The 20188-nt window shown below is 43.2% G+C and overlaps 1 protein-coding gene across 1 annotated transcript; it reads left to right on the forward strand.

The window, feature by feature from the left end:
• On the forward strand, positions 1–2404 carry LOC113588470 (free fatty acid receptor 3-like). Its single transcript, XM_081719899.1, has one exon. The coding sequence runs from the start codon at positions 16–18 to the stop codon at positions 997–999; it is 984 nt and encodes a 327-aa protein (XP_081576025.1). The 5' UTR covers positions 1–15; the 3' UTR covers positions 1000–2404.
• Positions 2405–20188: the final 17784 nt, after the last annotated feature.

Consider the following 20188-nt stretch of genomic DNA (forward strand, 5'->3'; position numbering starts at 1 on the left):
TATTCCCAATCTACAATGCTTGAGATGAGGGGCATTAACAACCTGGTCCTGGCTGTGGACACCATTACACTGGTCATAGGACTCCCTGCCAACCTGTTGGCTCTCTACACCTTCATCCAAAAGTTGAAGCAAAACGCCAAACCCATCGATGTGCTCCTCCTCAGCCTCACCATCTCCGACTTGATCTTCCTTGTTTTCCTCCCCTTCCGCATAAAAGAGGAGGCTGACAGGAAATGGACAATGAGCCGCCACTTCTGTCCAGTGTCGAATTTCGTCTTCTACACCACAATCTACATCAGCACCTTCCTCTTAATGGCCATTAGTGTGGAGCGTTATCTGGGAGTGGCTTTCCCCATCAGGTACAAACTCAAGCGTCAACCTAAGAATGCAGCGATAGCTAGTGTTGTGTTCTGTGTGCTTTGTATGGCACACTGCTCTGTAATCTTTTCTGTGGAGTACATTGATCACACCAACACAACTGACAAGGTGAACCTGTCCAAGTGGAACACCTGCTATGAGGAGTTCACAAATGAACAGTTGGCAATTCTTCTGCCTGTCCGTTTGGAGATGTTCGTAGTGCTTTTCTGTGTCCCTTTTATTATCTGCTGCTTCTGCTACATCAACTTCATTCTCATCCTCTCCCAGATGAACATTAGTCCCAAGAAGCGTTTCAGGGCCATTGGGCTCTCTGTGGTTACCCTCCTAGTCTTCATCATCTGTTTCTTGCCTTTCAGTGTATCCCATGTGGTTGGTTTCATTCACTGGAAGAATCCTGAGTGGAGACAATATGCACTGCTCACCAGCACCCTTAATGCCTGCTTGGACCCTTTAATCTTCTATTTTTCCTCTGCAGCACTCCGAGGGACATTCAACTATTTAATACGTGGACTCATCAACAGGATGAACCTGTCCTGCTGCTGGAGAGTTCTCAACCACCCCCATGTCAACTGCTCCAATGTTGAGGAGAAAACACAGAGCTCTACCAACACCTTCCCCTAGATTCAGCAGACTTTTTACCCATGGATTCAGTAGACTTATTATGCTTGCTTTTTTTTTTTTTTTTTGCAAAAACTGAATCAACATTGCTTGGCAAAGACATATACTAGAAACCCTAGAACAAGTTCAGGTATTTATGATGTTTAACAATGACCATAAGATCAAAAACCCAGCTTTAGTGAACTCCCAAAGCTCCTACTGTCATACAACACTGTAAGGTTTCACCCTATATTCAGGGGATTGGTTGCTAGAATCCCAAGGATGGCACAACATTCTGTGCCAGGTTGCCATGGAAGTGTAATTGGTCCTTCTCTCTGGAGGTCTTGTTTGCCTCTCCCTCTACTGTCCAGTTTGATGCTAGGCAAGCATGCTCACCTGCTCAATATATACATATGCACAATACTCTACTAGGTTACGTACACAGTGTGTTGAGTGGCAAATTATAAAGTGGAACTGGCCATGTTAATAAGTCTTCCAGAGAGGATGTTATTCCTTACCTTCCCAACTGTAAAGCTATGAAATTAGGTGACCACCTTCAGTTTGAAAATGTTAAGTTTAGTATGCCATCTTTTACATTTTAATATTTTAATACTTTAACATCAGTGTTGCCACTTATTACTTTTCCAGCTGAAAAGAAGGGATAATTAATTAAAACATATTTATTAGAGAAAAAATAATTGTCTTTGGATTAAAAAAAAGTATGCCCTGGCAAGTCACCAATCCACAAATCAATTCAAGTCTCTGAATTGAATTGAAATTAGTCATAATTAAAATCACAATTTAAAGTACACGCTCTTTTGGTAGCCTGAACTTCATGGGTGCACTTTCGTGTTCATTTGGTTGAAAACCTGTAAATTGGTAAGTAAAAATGAAGTAAATTGACTTTTGTCCAGCAGAGGGAGTCAAGGATCAGTGCCTGCAGATACAAAATCTCGCAATTACCACTGAATGTCCCTTCTCCCCACTACCACCACACACATAACCTTTCACATATGTGACAGGTTGACAGAATTACCATAACATTACAAAGTTTGCTATAAATAGTTTTTGGTTCATATCCAAAAAGAGGTTATTATTTATTATATAACTCTTGTAAGATTAATTTTGCCATCAGCCTCTAATGAATGAATCTTCTTGTTCTTTAGAAACAGATAACTGCATTGTGAATGTGCTTAGTTTTAATTCTAACTCTTAACCACGGAGCTAAACTGCAAACAACATTGTTGTAGTGTTATTAATCTGCTTATTCCACAGGCATGTCAACAATGTACAGTGGTTTTGTAGCAATAAAGGATTTCTGGTAATTATTTGCAAAATTTAAATCAAGGGAAGTGTGGCACAAAACATATCCTAGGCTACTAGTGCCCATTATCTTGTTATCTTGTGATGATGACACATATACTTGCAATTAAACATTGATGGCAAAAATGGACCAGCTGTGTTGTTTGAGACAAGAATTCTACTCCTGAGGAATAATTGGACTTACAACTGATAGGTAAATCACTAGTCTTGGTAGTGTGCAAGGAAGTTCCCATTTGTGTAACAAATTTTACTTGTTTACACAGTTCACAGTCAAAGGATTTCTGAGTAATTGTCGTCTAAGAAAAATCATATAGATCTTATCACATAGATTAATCTACCAGTTCTGGGAACTGGTTCTGGGATTACCACCACTGCTGGCCAGGCAGATCTATGCATAAAAACCCTGCTAAATGCAAGTTTCCTTTGCTAAAAGAGGCCTAGGAGGGGGAGGGTGTTTCCTTCTCTCTGTATGTTTTGACATATACAACATGGCTTTCACATCTTAGGTGAGATCATAGTTATGGGTTTCAGCTAAAGAGGATGTTATTGTTAAGAAAAGCATGCATGGTTTATCCAGAATACTAGCACGATCAAATTATCAAATTAATGTTGGGTACATGTTTGTGGATAAAATTCACTTATCAAAAATTTACATTTACCATCAATGTATGGTAAATGACTGGTGTAGAAACAACTGGACCAATGCCAGTCTTGACAGTTTAGGACACAAAATGAGTTATTGTAATCTATACTATGAACTAAACCACCCAGTATATCTGACCACTGTAACTTTATGGGGGCAATTATCTTTTCCAGTATTACTTACTGAAAACAGTAAACACATCTTTGTAGCTGGGCCTCAGAATTTCTCTCTTGGTCAGAATGTATTTCTGCTTGCACCCCCCAGTCTTCTGAGAATAACTAACTGCCACTTGTTTGGCCCTAGTGCTCATTACAGTGCCTCTACAGCACAACATTGCTTAATGTGAGCCCTTTTCTATCATGCTGGACATTCAATGAATTTGGGCCCTGATTTGTCTCTGGCTGCTATACAGCAGATCTCAGCTCTGAGTCCTCTCACCGCTCCTCTGCCCAGTCTCCTGGATTGTCACTGCATGCTTCCTCCTCTTTGAGCATCTTCTTTCTTTACCCCAGCTTCATGTAAATGGGATTTCTTTGCAAATCAGCATGCATTTCTCAGGGTGTAAATACAAGCCTGTCACCTGTAGAATTAAAAGGACCAATTTGTGGCTGGGGCATTACACAAACCAGAAGGCATGGTAATGGATGACTGCCATAAACTTTGTTTCAGCACCAAAACCACTGCTGCTATCCAGTGATATCCAGGGGCTATCTGATAGTTAAAAAAACTACTTCTCTTTCAAAAAATATTGATGCTGCCTCATGACTGGAAGCTAGTGAAGATACTGAAACACAGAGTGAGCCTTTCCTGTCTGTTTCATGCTGTATCACATTAGTACAACACACATTGGTGAGAAAGATGAACAGAGCCACTGTTGTTTAGTAGTAAGCCCTTCACTGTTGTGCTCAACACAAACTTGGCTGTGGCCTCCCTAAGCACCAGGGAAACTGGCCATTCTATGCTTGCAGTGTATGCAACACAGAGTGACCTGTGGCTATTTGAAGTCTCTTTTATCTGTGGATCAGTGGAGTGATATTAGGACATGTCACAAGAGGCTGAGCCACTATTCGTGCAACGGTAACTGCTCAAGGAAACTCCTGATGAGGCTTTTATGCATTGTCATCATTGGTTAATGTCAATATGGGGTGAGATTGACAGGACTAATTTGTAGAGGTGTCTCTGTAGGAAGTCTCACTAGAGCTCTCCTTTCTGAGTGAAAGAAACAACTGATTGAGTGAGCTGGGCCATTATACAATGACCTTCCAAAGAAGGTAGATGTCAGTCAAGATGTTTGTAGCTTCGGGGCAGCTGTTTTTTTTTTAACAGGGTTCATGACTGTAGATCAAAAATTCATGGAGTTATGAAGTAAAGGGTGTCTGTTGGATGATGGAGGAAATCAAAGAATATCTAGAATAGAAGGGCTGGATAGATGAGTGCTTGGAGATGAATGGCAGGACAGAAGAAGAAGATAAGTCCTGTAAGTATAGAATCCAGTTAGATGCCTTGGAACAGTTGTTAAATCTGTATAGCATGTCAGCTAGATTCTAATTTGAAATTTTAAGGAATATCAAAATCAGTGGGTTCCTCTGGATGAGAATGGGAGGATAAAGAAATAAAAGAGTATTGAAGACAATTCAACTCAATAGGATTTAAAAAGGAGGAATAAAAGGACAGATGTGATAAATGGAGGTCACTTCTATCACTCTTCAGATCATCTACAATTGCAGTTTTAGCTTAAAATTTGTGACAACCTTACTACAATACAACCTAGCTTTGTATACACATCTGTTGCTGTAAGGTGGTCTCAAATCCAGGTCAGCTGGGGGATGATACCAACAGCCTACTGGGTGAGCACCCATGCTTTAACAATGGTGAGCCCATGTGCTGAACAGTAAGAGCTTGGGTCAAGTAAAACAAAAGGAAAAACTAAACACCACGCCGAGCATGGAAAAAAGGGAGAACAAAGGATGCCAGAGGAAGAAACGGCCACCCAGATGCACTGGGGAAAACTCAAACTAAAACTTCCCAAACAAAACCAGAAAACGGGGAGGAACTTGAATGGCTAAGGGAAGCCTCCGGAGGTAGACAGACTCGAAGGGAAAACTGGAGAGAGGAGGGGACGTGTAAAACCCTCACAGACACCCTCACAACACAGAAGAAAGGTGTAGCATGATAGCTCGCAGCCCTCAATACCTTAAGTTACCGGCTAAGCGCGTGGCTCAGAACTTTGGCAAAGACCCAGCAATGACTGACTAGTTCACTGGGCTTATATAAGGTCTAGCCCAGCTGTTGGGTGTTAAGCCTGATTAGTGGTATGGTTGACTCGAGGCCTCCATCTGGTGGCCGGAAGGGGCCTCGGCTGGGTGGCAACCCTTACAGTACCCCCCCCAGAAGGGGTGGCTCCTGATGTCCCAAGGCCAGCTGCACAACCCCACCGAAAAGCCCGAATGAGATCACTGTCCAGGATGTGATGGGAGGGAATGCAGGACCACTCCTCGGGCCCGTACCCCTCCCAGTCCAACAAATACTGGACTCCACCATGAACCTGCTGGACATCCAAGAGACGCTTGACCATGTACGCCGGTGCCCTGTCCACCATGTGTGGACCCAGCGGGTCGGAGGGGCCCACTGAACACAACATAGGCCTAAGGCAAGACATGTGGAAAGTGGGGTGGACAGGCAATGACGGGGGAAGGGCAAGGCGATAAGAAACAGGGTTTATGTGCCAAAGAACCTTGAATGGCCCGATGTAGCGAGGGGCGAGTTTGCGGGTATAACCATGCAAAGGCAGGTCCTTGGCCAATAGCCAAACCTGCTGTCCCAGCTGATAAGTCGGCGCTGGTCACCATCTCTTGTCGGCATAACATTTTTGAGCAGCCGTAGCAGATAAGAGAGCCCTGTGTGCCCTCCAGCAGGCCAAGTGGCAGTGCCTGACTGTCTGCTCAGCAGACCGGACACCTATGTCGGCCTCCTGGTTGGCAAACATGAGCGGAGCATAACTGTACTGGCACTGGAATGGTGACATGCCTAAGGAGGAGTGCCACAGGGTGTTGTGGGTGAATTCCACCCACAGACCAAGAGGATGGACAGGAAGAGGCCAGACATTGGAGGGTGCGCTCCAGGTCCTGATTAACTCTCTCGGTCTGGCCATTGGATTGGGGATGGAAGCCAGAGGACAAGCTGGCTACTGCCCCCAACAACCGACAAAAGGCCCCACAGAACCGGCTAGTGAATTGAGGCCCGCGGTCTGACACGATGTCGCTAGGCAGCCCACGAGTGCGGACAACTTGAGTAAGTAATAGTTTAGCTGTCTCTTTCGCAGATGGCATGTTTGGCAGTGCAACGAAGTGGCCGGTCTTGGAGAACTTGTCGACAACCACCAAAATCACAGTGTTGCCCCTTGATGGAGGCAGCCCCGTGATAAAATCGAGCGACAGATGAGACCAAGGGTGCGAAGGGACAGCCAGTGGGTGCAACAGACCAGCAGGCCTTGTCCTAGGGTCTTTGCATTGAGCGCAGATGTGACAGGAGTTCATAAGTGCTTGGACATCGGGTTTCATGTGTGGCCACCAAAACCACCGATGGAGAAATTCAAGCGTCTGTGTGACTCCTGGGTGCGCTGAAAAGGGGATGCATGTCCCCACTCGAGGACCTGAGCTCTAACCGCATTAGGTACATACAGCCATCCCGGTGGGCCTCCACCAGGGTCTGGTTCAGCCATGAGAGCCTGTCGTACTGCCTTCTCAACCCCCAACTGAATTGGCGCTACGATACAGGCCCTAGGGACAACGGTCGAGGGCGGAGCACAGTAAAATCAAACTGGGCAAAGAACAGTCCCCATCTGGCCTGGCATGGATTAAGGCGCTTGGCCTACTGTATGTAGGCCAAGTTTTTGTGGTCCGTCCAGACCAGGAAGGGGTGTTTTGCCCCCTCCAGCCAGCGTCTCCACTCCTCGAGCGCAAGCTTGACCACCAGTAATTCGTGGTCACCCACGTCGTAGTTCCGTTCTGCTGGGGACAGACACAGAGAGAAGTAGGCACAGGGATGCAGTCTTTTGTCCTCTCCTGATCGCTGGGACAGAACTGCACCAACACCCACCTCAGATGCATCTACCTCAATGATAAATGGAAGCTCTGCATCGGGGAGCCGAAGAATAGGAGCCATGATTAGACGGTGCTTTAGTTCTTCAAACGCCTGCTGGGGTTCGGTGGACCAGCAGAACCGACCAGATGCTTTCACGGTCAACGTAGTCAATGGGGCTGCAATTGTGCGAAAGCTCTTCACGAACCTGCGGTAAAAGTTTGCGAAGCCCAGGAAGCGTTGGATCAGACGCACCGAGGTGGGTCTAGGCCAGCTTTCCACAGCCCGTACCTTGGCCGGGTCCATGCATAACGTGCTGTGGGAGACAATAAATCCCAAAAAGGAGATGGTTTATGCATGGAATGTGGACTTCTCCAGCTTGACGAAGAGGTGGTTCTCGAGTAGGAGCTGGAGGACCCGCCTAACATGGGTAACATGCTCGTCTACCGTTTGACTATAGATCAATATGTCATCTAGGTAGACGAACATGTACCTGTCAAGGGCTTCTCTTAAAACCTCATTAATGTACCGTTGGAAGACGGCGGGTACGTTCATCAACCCAAACGGCATGACGAGGTATTCGTAGTGTCCAGAGGGGGTGATGAACGCCGTCTTCCACTCATCCCCCTCCTGGATTCTCACTAAGTTGTAGGCACTTTGCAGGTCCAGCTTAGTGAAAACTGAGGCCTGCTGCAGTGTCTCGAATGCTGAGGTCATGAGGGGCAATGGATAGCGGTCCTTGATGGTCATTTTGTTAAGGCCCTGGTAGTCTATACAGGGGTGTAGCCCACCATCTTTCTTCCCGACAAAGAAGAACCCCGTGCCAGCCGGGGAAGTAGATGGCCAGATGAATCCTAGGGCCAAGGACTCTTGTATATACTTGTCCGTAGCCTGACGTTCAAGCCCCAAAAGGCAGAACAGGTGGCCTTTAGGGGGACTGGAGCCCAGGAGGAGGTTTATGGCCATGCCATATGGGCAGTGGGGAGGCAATAGTTGGGCCTTCTGTTTGCTAAATGCTTCCCCAAGGTCCCAGTATTCCTGTGGGACTTGAGACAGGTCCAGACAGCCGGAACCATGACCGGACCCAGACCGAGACTTGGGTAGCTGCAAGCAGGAGCTCTGACCTGACAAACCCCAAGACAGCACTGACCGGGTCAGCCAGTCCACATGGGGATTATGTCGCTGAAGCCAGGGGTACCCCAAAATCAGTTGCAAGTTGGGAGCATGGATAATATATGGCGCAATCTGTTCAGTGTGTGAGCTAACTCGCAACGCAATTGGACGAGTATGATGGCTAACAACCCCTGGCTCCAGGGACCGACCATCGATGGGTAAGGGTTTGTCCAGTGGGACTAGCAGCAGGGCTAACTTGTTGGCTAACCCAGTATCGAGAAAGCAGGCGCTGCTCCTGAGTCCACAAATGTCTGGAGACATGTTTCAGACGTTTCCCAGGCAATTGTGGTACTTAAGAACAACCCCTGGGCTCGGGGAGGACTGCTTAAGTCCATCAGAGGTCCTCTCTCTTTTCCCTAGAGCTCAGGACAAGCTGGGTGGAGATGACCTGAGCTTCCGCGGTACAGAGACCTCCCCTCCCGCATCCGAGCGTCGCGTTCACTCTGGGAAAGGCGGGTGTGTCCTAGCTGCATTGGTTGGGATCCGGACTCCCCCTGCTTGTCATGCACATGAACAGGGCTAAGGGGGCACGGAGCTCCGCGGGAGCCTCGAGTGATCTCTGGTCCCCGTGTTCTGCGTCTCTGCTGCACACAACTGTCAATACGCAAGACCAGATCGATCAGGTCATCGAGAGAGGCGGGAACATCACGGTGGACCAGTTCGTCTTTAAGGTCTTCGCTGAGGCCCTGGTGAAAAGCGACCATCAGCGCTGTGGATTTCCATCCACTCTCAGCCGCCACAGTGCGGAACTCAATCGCATAATCAGCCACTGCTCTGTTCCCTTGACATTGAAATTGTCTCCTCTCCAGTGACTGGGTGGTCAAAAGTTCGCTTGAGGGCAGTGAGTTTGGTGCTCCCAGACCAGGGTGGCCCATGCCAGAGCCTGCCCAGTCAGAAGGGAGATGATGTGTGCCACCTTTGCTCGCTCTGTGGGGAACCGAGATGACTGCTGCTCGAAAGCCAGTGAGCACTGGAAAAGGAACGCCCTACAACCTCCTGCCTCACCGGCATAGCGCTCAGGGGCAGAGAGCAATGGCTCTGAGCACGAGGTGGGCAGGATTTGGGCTGGCTCTGCTGCTGCCACAGCCCCAGCTGTCTCCTGACTAGGGGCAGCCGGAGGCACTGGTGTTAGTGTCAGGCGGTCCGTCAGGGCCTGCAGCTGAGAGAGAATCTGTTGCAGGGTCTGTTCATGTTGACCAACCGTCACCCCCTGATTAGTCAGAGGCACCTTCACCTGTTCACCTTCACCAAGTCAGGTGAAATTGTGCTATTAATTAAGGCTACCAGCTAATATGCTTAAAAGTGTGTGATTCTTGTGAGTGCCGTTAGTGTTCTATGTTAAATGTTAATAAATGTACATCCCAGACGTTGGAGTCTGTGCGTTCTGCCCCTCGGCCTGTGGCACTCGGGCCACCTCGCGCTACAATTATATTTAAATAAAGGATATAAAACCTGCTTGATTATTGTATTTCATTACAAATTATTTGAAAAATATGTCCAAATAAGCAAGGTTTTTACTTGCCTGTTCATGCCATTTCCTGTCAGAAATTAAAATTGGTGAAAATCCAAAAAACTGTACCTAGGAGGGCAGAACTCATATCAAAGAGCATTAGAGATATTCTCAAAGGAAATTTCTGATTTCTTGAGAATAATGATGGGTAAAAATATGGTTATAAACAACATACCACAATTACTTATCAGTGCCCTCAACAATCTCTTTGAAGAACCCACTTCACATAGTTCCCATGAAAAACAGAGCAGATGAAAATGAAAAATGCTGTTCTGAAACGTTAGGAAACCTTGACACTGCACCACCTCAAAAAAACCCTCAACAATTACAATGGATGTTGCACCGCCTTTGCTAAGTATGAGAAACGGGATGTAATTTTATTATAACAAATACTTAAAGACATAAGTATTAAGGACCTCAGCAGGCCTCGTTTGCCAAATCCAAGTCCTTGAACAATGTCAACATCAACATCAATGTCAAAGTGGTTAACTATATCAGAGCCCATTCAGTGCACCACCAGAGTTTTAGGCTGCTATGCGAGAAGCTTTTCACTCACTGTAGTGATCACACACAGACAAGACGGCCATCAAAGGGAGGCATGCTTGCACGTTTCTTGAACGTGCTTGAACTGGAGAAACCCTTTGTGTTAGCACAAAACAAAACTTTTCAGATGATTCTGAATGCCCGCTTTACTTTTCATTCCTGTGCGACATTACACAACATTTGAATGACCTCAGTGTGAAGATGCAAGGGCAAACCCAAGTACAGTCTTGAAGCATTTATACTTTACTGTTATATTTCTACTTTTACAGACTTTTTTACTTTCACACCACTGCATCTCTGTGGGGGTGGGGGACATGGTTGAGTGTCATCTGTGGGGAGGAGAGGCACTCCAGATGATCCAGTGGGGGATTAGGATTGAGTGCACCTGTACCTTGTTCCGTGTAGCCTACTTAAACTGCCATTCATACTGCTGACAAGCTCTACACAAGAAAAGATTTACAATAGAAAAGACATCTACAGCCTGAAAGTGGCTTACTTTTTGTTCCAGCTTGCCTTCTGTTTAGGTTGTTCTCTGTAATGTTTAATTTAATTTTAATCCAGTTATTGAATTATTATATATTATCCAACATATAATATATAATATTATGCATCTCTGTATAACAGCCTAATGCCATATGGAATAGTATGCAGAGAGTTGTTTTGCAGGTGATGAAAGAACTCATGTAAAGGATGGCTGGGCAGACATGTGACTTCTCTCAATTTTACATTAGACCTGGCCTAATCAGAGTATGATGCCCATCTTCAAGACCTACAACAGGAACAAAACAAAACAATTATTCAGTATCAGAATTTATATTGTTTGTTTGGTTAAAAGCCCAAATATTTTGGTGCAGTAAAAATAGGAACAGCCTGCCCACCACTGATTGGGGAGGATGTGCATTTTCATCTACTTATCATTGAGGATCGTATTATTTGCTGAAGCCCATGCCTCGAGCAGCTCAGCGTCACTTTTCACTGAGGTGTCAGTACCAGTATTGGAAATATTGAAGGCACAGGACAGCTCTGTCATCTGCATGGTCTGCCAAATGAGTCTCGTCATAGGACTGACCTTGAATTAAATAAGAACAGATAAGGTGAAATGATGCTTTCACGTGGAACACCTGATGCAATGGTCTTCTGTGTGCTGTTATCTTCCTACTGCACAACTGAATTGAAGAAAGAAGCCAACATGGACATAATGTAGCCAGATGCTGTATTAATTTTGCATGGACAACGCAGTCAAAGGCTTTTGACATATCAGCCAACAGAATATGAACCATTGTTGGCTGTTAAGAGTCCGTCTGAGACAACCATGTATGAACAGCTTTCAGCAGAGTGTTAGTTCTGCTATCAAACATTTTGTTGTCAAATGTTTTTTGTTTTTTTTTCCTGGACTTTTGCAAGACACAAGGTTAAGGAGATTAGTGTCCAACCACTTATCTCAAAGGGATATGAAACCTTTAGAAGTGGGCAGATGCTAGCAGCCTTCCACATGGTAGATACAATGCCCTGTTCATGAGAGTAGTTTACTAAATGTTTGATGAGTGGGGCTGTCAACTGCATATTGCTTTAGGAGCCAAGAAGAGATGCCATCTGGACCACAAGTGTTCATGGGATTCGGCCTCAGCAAATGCAGTCTCATTTGGCCAATGCTACACAACTCTCCTGAGCTGAGTTCCCATGTTTCTGTGTCATATGGACAGAAAACGTATTCCGCACAGCGTACACACCGCTGCCTGCTGGCAGCAACACCTGCAACGGCTGAGGGCTGTTCTGAGGCCAAGCTCACTGCAAGCCTGAAGAAGAGTTCCATTGGATGGGTGGAGGTGCAATATATCTGGACTTCTATTTGGACAGTTGCATCCCCAAATTGATAAAACTCCAGCAACTGCAGCCTGTCCGAGACTCGAGATCAATAAGGAGGTGAAATGGTTTCGTGGGCTGGCTGGCTGGCTATAATCACAGGTTTGTACCTAGCTATTTGGACATCACCAGCTTGCTGAATGACCTCATTAAAAATAGGGGCTCTAGAACCTGTCCAGTGGATGGAGCAACATACTTTTACCAGGGCTAACGTGGTGGCCCCATATTGCATTCACCTGAATTTTCTCGGTTTGCAGGCTAAATGCACTTGGGCACACCTGCACCTAATCATGAGGAGCCTATTTAAATGCTGATTTCTTTTTCAGTAGGCTATGAGAGAGAGAGAGAGAGAGAGAGAGAGAGAGAGAGAGAGAGAGAGAGAGAGAGAGAGAGAGAGAGAGAGAGAGAGAGAGAGAGAGAGAGAGAGAGAGAGAGAGAGAGAGAGAGAGAGAGAGAGACTCACATGTAACAAATGAGGTTCCACTTAAAAGAACCTGTGTGTTTCAGTGTGCTAAATTAGATGCACACACTGAGTTCTTTACAACAACGTTATCTTTTTTGTTTGAAGTTTCACTCAGTAATAAATACTGCTTGTTTGCCTAATCCTGTCTCTGAACCTTCTTCCTGAGCAGTAGCTACACACGCATATTTCCAAAGGTAAGTTACATTATGATTAAAAATGCCATATCTTAGAACCTAACATTTTAACCTTCAGGCTTATTATATAATTACTCAATTCTTTTTGATACTTCAGGCATATAATAGAATGACTACAGTGTTTTTTTGTTTCTCCAAAAATACCAGAGAAACTAATATAAACAAGGGTGAGGAATAAGAGTTTGGATTCACTGACAAAGCTAATGGTTTATCACAAAGACAGTTTTGGATTCTTTCCCATCAGTATATGGAATTAATGTCGTGTAACTCAGTGAAAACAAAAACTTTCATGTTTTTGGACTTTCATGGGTTATCTGTGGTGTGGAAAATCCATTACCCCAAAAATATACATTACATCATTCCCTTCTCATGAGCCAGTTAGTGCGTGTTTGCTTTAATGCCTGCTTTAGGGTTTGATTAAAATGCCCAAAGGCAGACAGGCAACACTGAACCGAATGGAATTCCGATAAAGTGAAGACTTTGTACTTAATAAAAGGATTAAGAGGTTCTTAAAAAACAAAACAAAAAAAAAAAAAACTTTATTCGGGAAAGCACTAACTGCACTTTCTTTAGTGCTGATGGCATCACTCTCATGTGATGGCATGCCTTAAGAGTTAAGAGAGTATTTGCTTTTTAATATGTGCATTTGCACTGCTTGAGGGCCTTTGCTAATTGGTTGTCATTCAGTATGTGAGCATTTGTTTTTGGACAGTTCTGAATGGAAATAATGGGTGTTGAATTAATGTGTTAGAAATTATCCAAATGAGTTCCAAAAAGAATTTAACTAGTGTCAAGCAAAACTGCTCATTTGTTGCACAACAGTTGTTTCAATTCTCAGTGTTGCATAGTAATCAGGGTCACCCTGACCTAGCTGTTCAGCAGGATACAGAAGCGTAAACTCACAGCCCAGCATGGACAGGACAGAACTGTATTTGTTATTGTTTGTTATTAGCAAGCATAAAATGAAACAATTTCAACAACAGCCTTATTGCAGCTCTCCACATTCCTGCCTCGTTCTGTCTTCCTCACCAGCTGGAGTGCATGTTAAGAGTCTTAACCACACCTTTAACAAAATGAATCAGGCCCTCTTGCAATGGAGAGGAGCAATTAACTAATTAGAAGGTGTAATGGCAGCTCCCCCTTCCTGGCTATCTCAACACTAATGAAGCTAAAGGAGCTTTTGGCTTGACTAGTAATCAGAAGGTTGCCAGTTCAAGCCCCAACACCACCAAGTTGCCACTGTTGGGCCCCTGAGCAAGGCCCCTCACCCTCAATTGCTCTAGCTGTATCCAGTTATTATTGTAATTTGCTGCTGATAAAAGCGTCAGCTAAATGCTATAAATGTAAATGTAAGGTTTGTCTTACGTTCACTACATATAAGTTACATACCACAACTTTGTCAGTGTGTCAGACGTGGCAGACTATGTACCGAAACTGGAAACTGTTCTGAAACCGTTCCTGCTGTGTACTGAAACTGGAAGGGATAAAATGTCTAACCACACATCTGTTTCGACAGCGAACCAATGTCCTAAAGGCACCATGCAGTGAACCAGACACCTTAGAGACCTGGTCCTGGCACAGTATTACATGCATCACGGGTCTCCCTAGCAACTATACCTTCAGCAGAAAGGAGCATCGACATGCTCCTCCTCAGCCTCACCATCTCCGCCCTTATCTTCATTGTCTACATTTTGCAGTCCTATCACCATGGCAACATCATCCTTGAGTCTGGTAACACCTGTTATGAGAACTTCAGCAATAAGCAGGTGAAAATTCTTTTGCCTGTCTGACTGGAGCTGTTTGTTGTGCTTTTCTGTGTCCCTTTTATGATCTGCTGCTTCTGCTACACCAACTTCATCCTCATCCTCTCCCGGCTGCCCAACATTAGTTCCAAGAAGTGTTTCAGGGCCATTGGGCTCTCTGTGGTTACCCTCCTAGTCTTTATCATCTGTTTCATGCCCTACAATGTGTCCCATATAGTGGGTTTCATTGGCTGGTACAGTCCCAGCTGGAGAGTGTACGCACTGTTCACCAGCACCTTCAACGCCTGCTTGGACCCCTTCATCTTCTATTTCTCCTCTGCAGCACTCCGGGGGACATTCAACCACTTCATACGAAGACTTGTCAAAAGGACGAACCTGTCCTGCTGCTCTTGGTAATCCAGAGTTGCTGTATTGTCAAAGTGATCACACGCAGTTCCAACAACAGTCCTCAGTGTCGGAAAATCATAATATATTACTTTATATTTGTGGAAGGATCAAGAAATATGTATGACTTGATATTAGAGTGTGATCAGAAAATACATTAATTTCTGCCCTCTGAAGAAAGTTGTTCAGGGTCAGACATCTCAGAAAATGCAGTCTGTCTTACATAGTTGAGTCATAAACACATTCCAAAGGGAACGCGCTCTGTTCTGACCTAGACAGATAACAGATACGATGGGTGTATGCATCAGCAGAAACCTCTCCATGGGTCCACTGAGATAGTTGAAGATTCCTCAAGGTGAAAGAATCATGCAAGTACAGGATGAGGATCTAGTAGTGATGTAGAGGTAGTAAAGAGACAGATTAGATCAGCCAATAGGGAGAAATGATGGCCAAAAGAGAATTCTAGCAAGCCAAGTCTCCCCCACTATAAAACATTTTGGGAATATAAGATGACAACAAACAAGGAAAATTTGCATTTTCTCTCAAGACTCAAATGTTCTTGTTCCAGAGAATGGATTCTTTGTAATTTATTGATCTCTGAAAACATTACTTTAGTCTCTGACCTCAAAATTAGTCACATCAATCTTAGATTGCATGTCCAGGCAAATGTTACTAGTACCTTACGCTTTGTGTTCATTTAAAATATTTGTATGCTTGATATACCTGTCCCTTTATTTGTTTGTTTTGCTATACCTGTGTTGAGATTAACGCCATGTTTTAGGTCTGTATGTTCTGAGCATGGGAAATGCTCACATGTGCTTTTTTTCTGACATTTATTTGTCATTCACAACAATTTTCTAAAGTTGTGTGAATTTGTTGAACCTGAAGTGGCAATCTTATAAAGAATTTACAGACGTTTATCAAGTTTAGCAAAATTTTCTTGCAAGAGACTGACTGTGTATTACCCCTGAGGGGCTGTCAGAGATTTAAGTAATAAATAACCCTTTGCCTCAAATTTACATACCTGGGGAATCTTATCTTTGACTCTTTTTCAGAATATTTAATAAACCAATAAATACTCATATAAGAGCTTCCCAAAAGCTTCGTAGGGTTAAATAGAGAGAGATCATTGTGATCCTCATGCCACCATATAACAATGATCATTGTCAAGTTGCTTTGGGAATCCTGGCTCACATTTTCTGACTGGCACCAATAAGAAGGACAGTATCTCACCCATACTGCATATAACTATGGACTCTCCTCTAGATTTCTCTTATAGCCTTTAATTCTGTTTATTTAACTCTCTCTCTCACGCACACACAACCCTGAAGTCCTGAAATGTTTCAATTATTAAAAAAGGGGCAAGCTAGGAATAAAAGTGCATTGAGTTCATGTGCAGAATTTACACTTTTTAAGAAACACTCATCTTGCACTTAAAGTCTCTTTATTCCATAACAACAGGTATATTCAACTGATGGGTGCATATATCCAAAACCTACATTCGAACCCTAAAGATGTCCACCCAACAGCGCTCTCACAGTCAGAACCCAACTATAGATGATCAGTTGGAAGAAAACAAACTATGCATGTTACGTTGACACATCTATAGCAGAAATACACCGTTACCATGACATGGTCATTGCAGTCCCAGTGGTTTGTGGAGGAGCGCCTGGAAGCCACATGTGTGGAGGAACCCTAACCCTTTGGCAGGCTTGGCATACTACAGCCTCCATCTGTCCTCAGTCCTTTTATTTCATCTTTCTGCTTTGAATTTAAAGGCTTCCTCAGATTAAACTAAAGTTTAAAGGCTTCCTCAGATTCTGGCCTAAGGCTGTGAAACCTATCTTTGTCTATTAAGTTCTCTCTTAACCCTTACCCTTTCACTAACCCTAACCCTCACCATTTCTGAGCCCACTTGTATACCATTGTTTTCTCTTTGGCTTATCTCTGTGTAAAGCTCATCAAAGTAAATTTAGTTATCTAGTTAGGTACTATATATCTTTGCTGATATGTTATCTTTGTTGGCCAATTTTCTTTTTTTTCTTTATTATATTCTGAATTCACTAATTCATTTACTTCAGAAAATAATGTTGAGACCTAGTGAGGCCCTCTGGGTGATTGGGTATATGGGGGACACTAAAAACCACCAGCGGTCCAACATGTGTGACCCTGTTCTCTTTTCCCACACAGATAAGGCAGAGACATTACAGTTCTGAAAGGATTTGAATGGCCAAGGTAAAAATGGCTTGCTTTATTTAGCTGATAACGTAGAAGTAATATTTACAATGTACAACATAAAGCACAAAATTTCATACTACAGTTTATATTGGACAAGAAAAACATTATCGACTGTATAAGAGGTATTATTTAGTACATCATGGTACTACTGAAAGAATCAAGGTTTGCTCTGTTTGCAAAACCTTGTGCGTTTTTTGGTTTATATACATTTAATTTGATGTCACATGGTTACTTACTTGTATACACAGTGGAAGTTATGGAATCTCCTCCCTTTTTCCTCTCATGAGGAATGAGGGGTGGATCTGTGGGTCCATAGCTGTTGCTCTCATTCTATTGACCTTATTCACTGAAGAAACAAGGACACTGCTAATCTTGTTTAATTTTGTCTTTGAACTTCCAGTTTAGCATCAGTGAGTTCAACAGAGAATGACAGCAACTCACTACAGTTACTGAGAATCAACCCAGTAAAATGGAGCAGTCTGTGTTAATTTATAGGCTTTTCTCCACATTCCTAAAGGGGGGTTTAAAGAAGTATAGGGCACTCAGGACATCCTCCAACCCATGGTTTGGATATGTTTGAATTCACATATTTAGTTAACTAGTATTACATAAGAAATCAACAAGTTAAATCACCTACGTAGATGCCAAGCATGGTCATAACCAGGATCAAATGTTTTGTGAGGTTCATACTGTAGAAGTGTGAGTTGTTTCACATAAAGCAATAAACCACACTGCCACAAATGTGTGCAAGCCTGACACTACATCTTCTTATCTTGGCTTTATGATACTTCATTGTTACCTTTTTGGCATAATATTCATGATGTTCATTCAACTATTTCATGCCTCTCTTACTCCTTCAATGTTTGAACATAAAAAATAGTTAGGTCCTCCATTGCTGTGTTCTGATTGTACTTCATTAATTTCTCCATTCTTACAAAAACTTAGTTATTTTTTTTAAATAAGTGTTTTTGAACGAAGTTAGATTGCTTGATTTTAATCAGTTAATAATACAACTATTGTTAAACTTTTATTTAGTTTATTTACCAGAACTGTCTGCTGAAAGTATACAGTAAAATGTATAATAACCAGTGTATATAGGGTTTTATTGTTATTGTAAATATTGTTATTTTAGTTTATATCAAGTAATAGTTTATACCTGGGTTGTTTAGACTACCGCTGCAAGTCTCTTTCTGTTCATGCAACATTTGTTGAGTTAGTGGTCAGGTTGTAAAAGCCCATTAAAAGAATACAAAGTGTATAGTGTTAAAGTTTGTTTAGTAATAGAAGAATGAAACCTCACATTTTTGTTCGCAGATAATAACACTAGCTGATGTCTCTTACAGGCAAAAATACTTTATGCTGTAATCCAATGAGTATAAACTTGGCAAAAGCCTGTTGATGCCTATGATAACAGGGCTAACCATACTTTGTTATATATAAACCATATGTTTACACTAGGAAGTTACTAAGAGACGGGCCATTCATGATGGAAGAATGATGGAACCAAAACATCTTCATCAGCTACATACAAAATAATTACATATCCATATACAACTGTTTGTCATGCACACACAAAATCTTTATGTCTGTGCACATTAAAAGCTGACATGTTTATAAAAACTGCAGTCTGTCGGAGGGTAGAATGAACACAGACTCAGCAATTCACTAGCACTATAGTGCATGTTACCAGTTAAGACAGCTGTCTACCCTGCTTTGTTTGCACTAAAAGGCACATTAATTGGAGCAAAGCAGTCAGAGCAATGTGTGTTTTACCCTCCTGGAAGTCTGAATACTTAGTCTTGAGTGTTTTTGATTACTGTCTTGTCAGTGTATGTCAACGCAGAAACTAAATTACCATTCTGTTTGATATCAAACTGTGTTATGGCAGTTAGCAGGGAGAGCTATGTATGCAAGGCAAATACTGATGTGGCTTACCTCAATGAGAGGCTTACTTTCAGCTTAAGATGTCATTGAACCTAGGTCTCTGCAGACGGGAGACTGGATGAGCCAACAACCTAATTACAACCCGAGTAGAGAGCTCAAAACAAGCAAACAAACAAATAAACAAAAACAAACATACAAAAGAAACAAAAACAAGACACAGAGCCTGGCTAACCACTGGGGGAACAGGGTTAAAACCATCTTTCTTGGGGATGTCAGGCTGACACGTTACCAGCAAACAAAAGGAAAAATAAAGAGCCAAAGGAACTCTAAAACTGACAAATTGGCTTTGCCAAACAAGTGGGGGAAGACAGGAGAAAGCCAGAGGCCCCCAGAGGGCTGGGAAAACACTGGTGAGGGTTTGAGGGAACGCCAGAGACGAGCAGGCACAATTGGAGGCTTTTAGGGGGAACTCAAGTGGCAGGAGTGAAAAAAGAGACCCAAGAGGCAGCCCTCAAGCCAAAATACCAGTCTTGTCTTTCACCAGAACACTGAACAAAGGCTGAGCACTAGGGAGCTGGTAAGCTGCTCTTAAGTAGCTGGGAGGACAGCTGTGACTGATTGCCTCTGATTACATCGGAGCCACCCTGTGTCTCCCTCTGGTGGCTGTAGGTGGCTTAGCAGATGGCCCAGCCTGTGACCATTACAGGTGTCTTCTAAACAAAAGAAAACACCGTACCTCTTTCTTCTGAAAGTAAGCCTCCTCTTGTGGAATTGCCCTCTTTCCCAAGCTGTATTGATTTCTGTCTACACAAAGATCTTGTAGACAGAGATGGTGGTGCAAGATAGAATAACATCCAATAGGTACAATGAGCCAATAGGTTACTGTACACCTACAAGTGTTAAGTGCAGCAACAAACAAAGAATCCATATTTTTTTTTACAAAGAAATAATTTTCTAATTTATTTTAACATTTTTACTATAATTTTATTTATTTATATAATGACTACGAACATTCTTATTAAACCTCTAATGTGTTAATGGATTAAATAAAGTGTACCTAGCCAACAGGTTAATTTTATGATTGTCCCAATTAGACAACCTTAAAAAATAAAACTATTTAATTTCTTGCACAACATTGTTTGAACCCAAACT

This window comes from Electrophorus electricus, chromosome 1 (assembly GCF_041902795.1).
Source record: "Electrophorus electricus isolate QZ-2024a chromosome 1, ASM4190279v1, whole genome shotgun sequence".
In the NCBI taxonomy this organism is placed as follows: Eukaryota; Metazoa; Chordata; class Actinopteri; order Gymnotiformes; family Gymnotidae; genus Electrophorus; species Electrophorus electricus.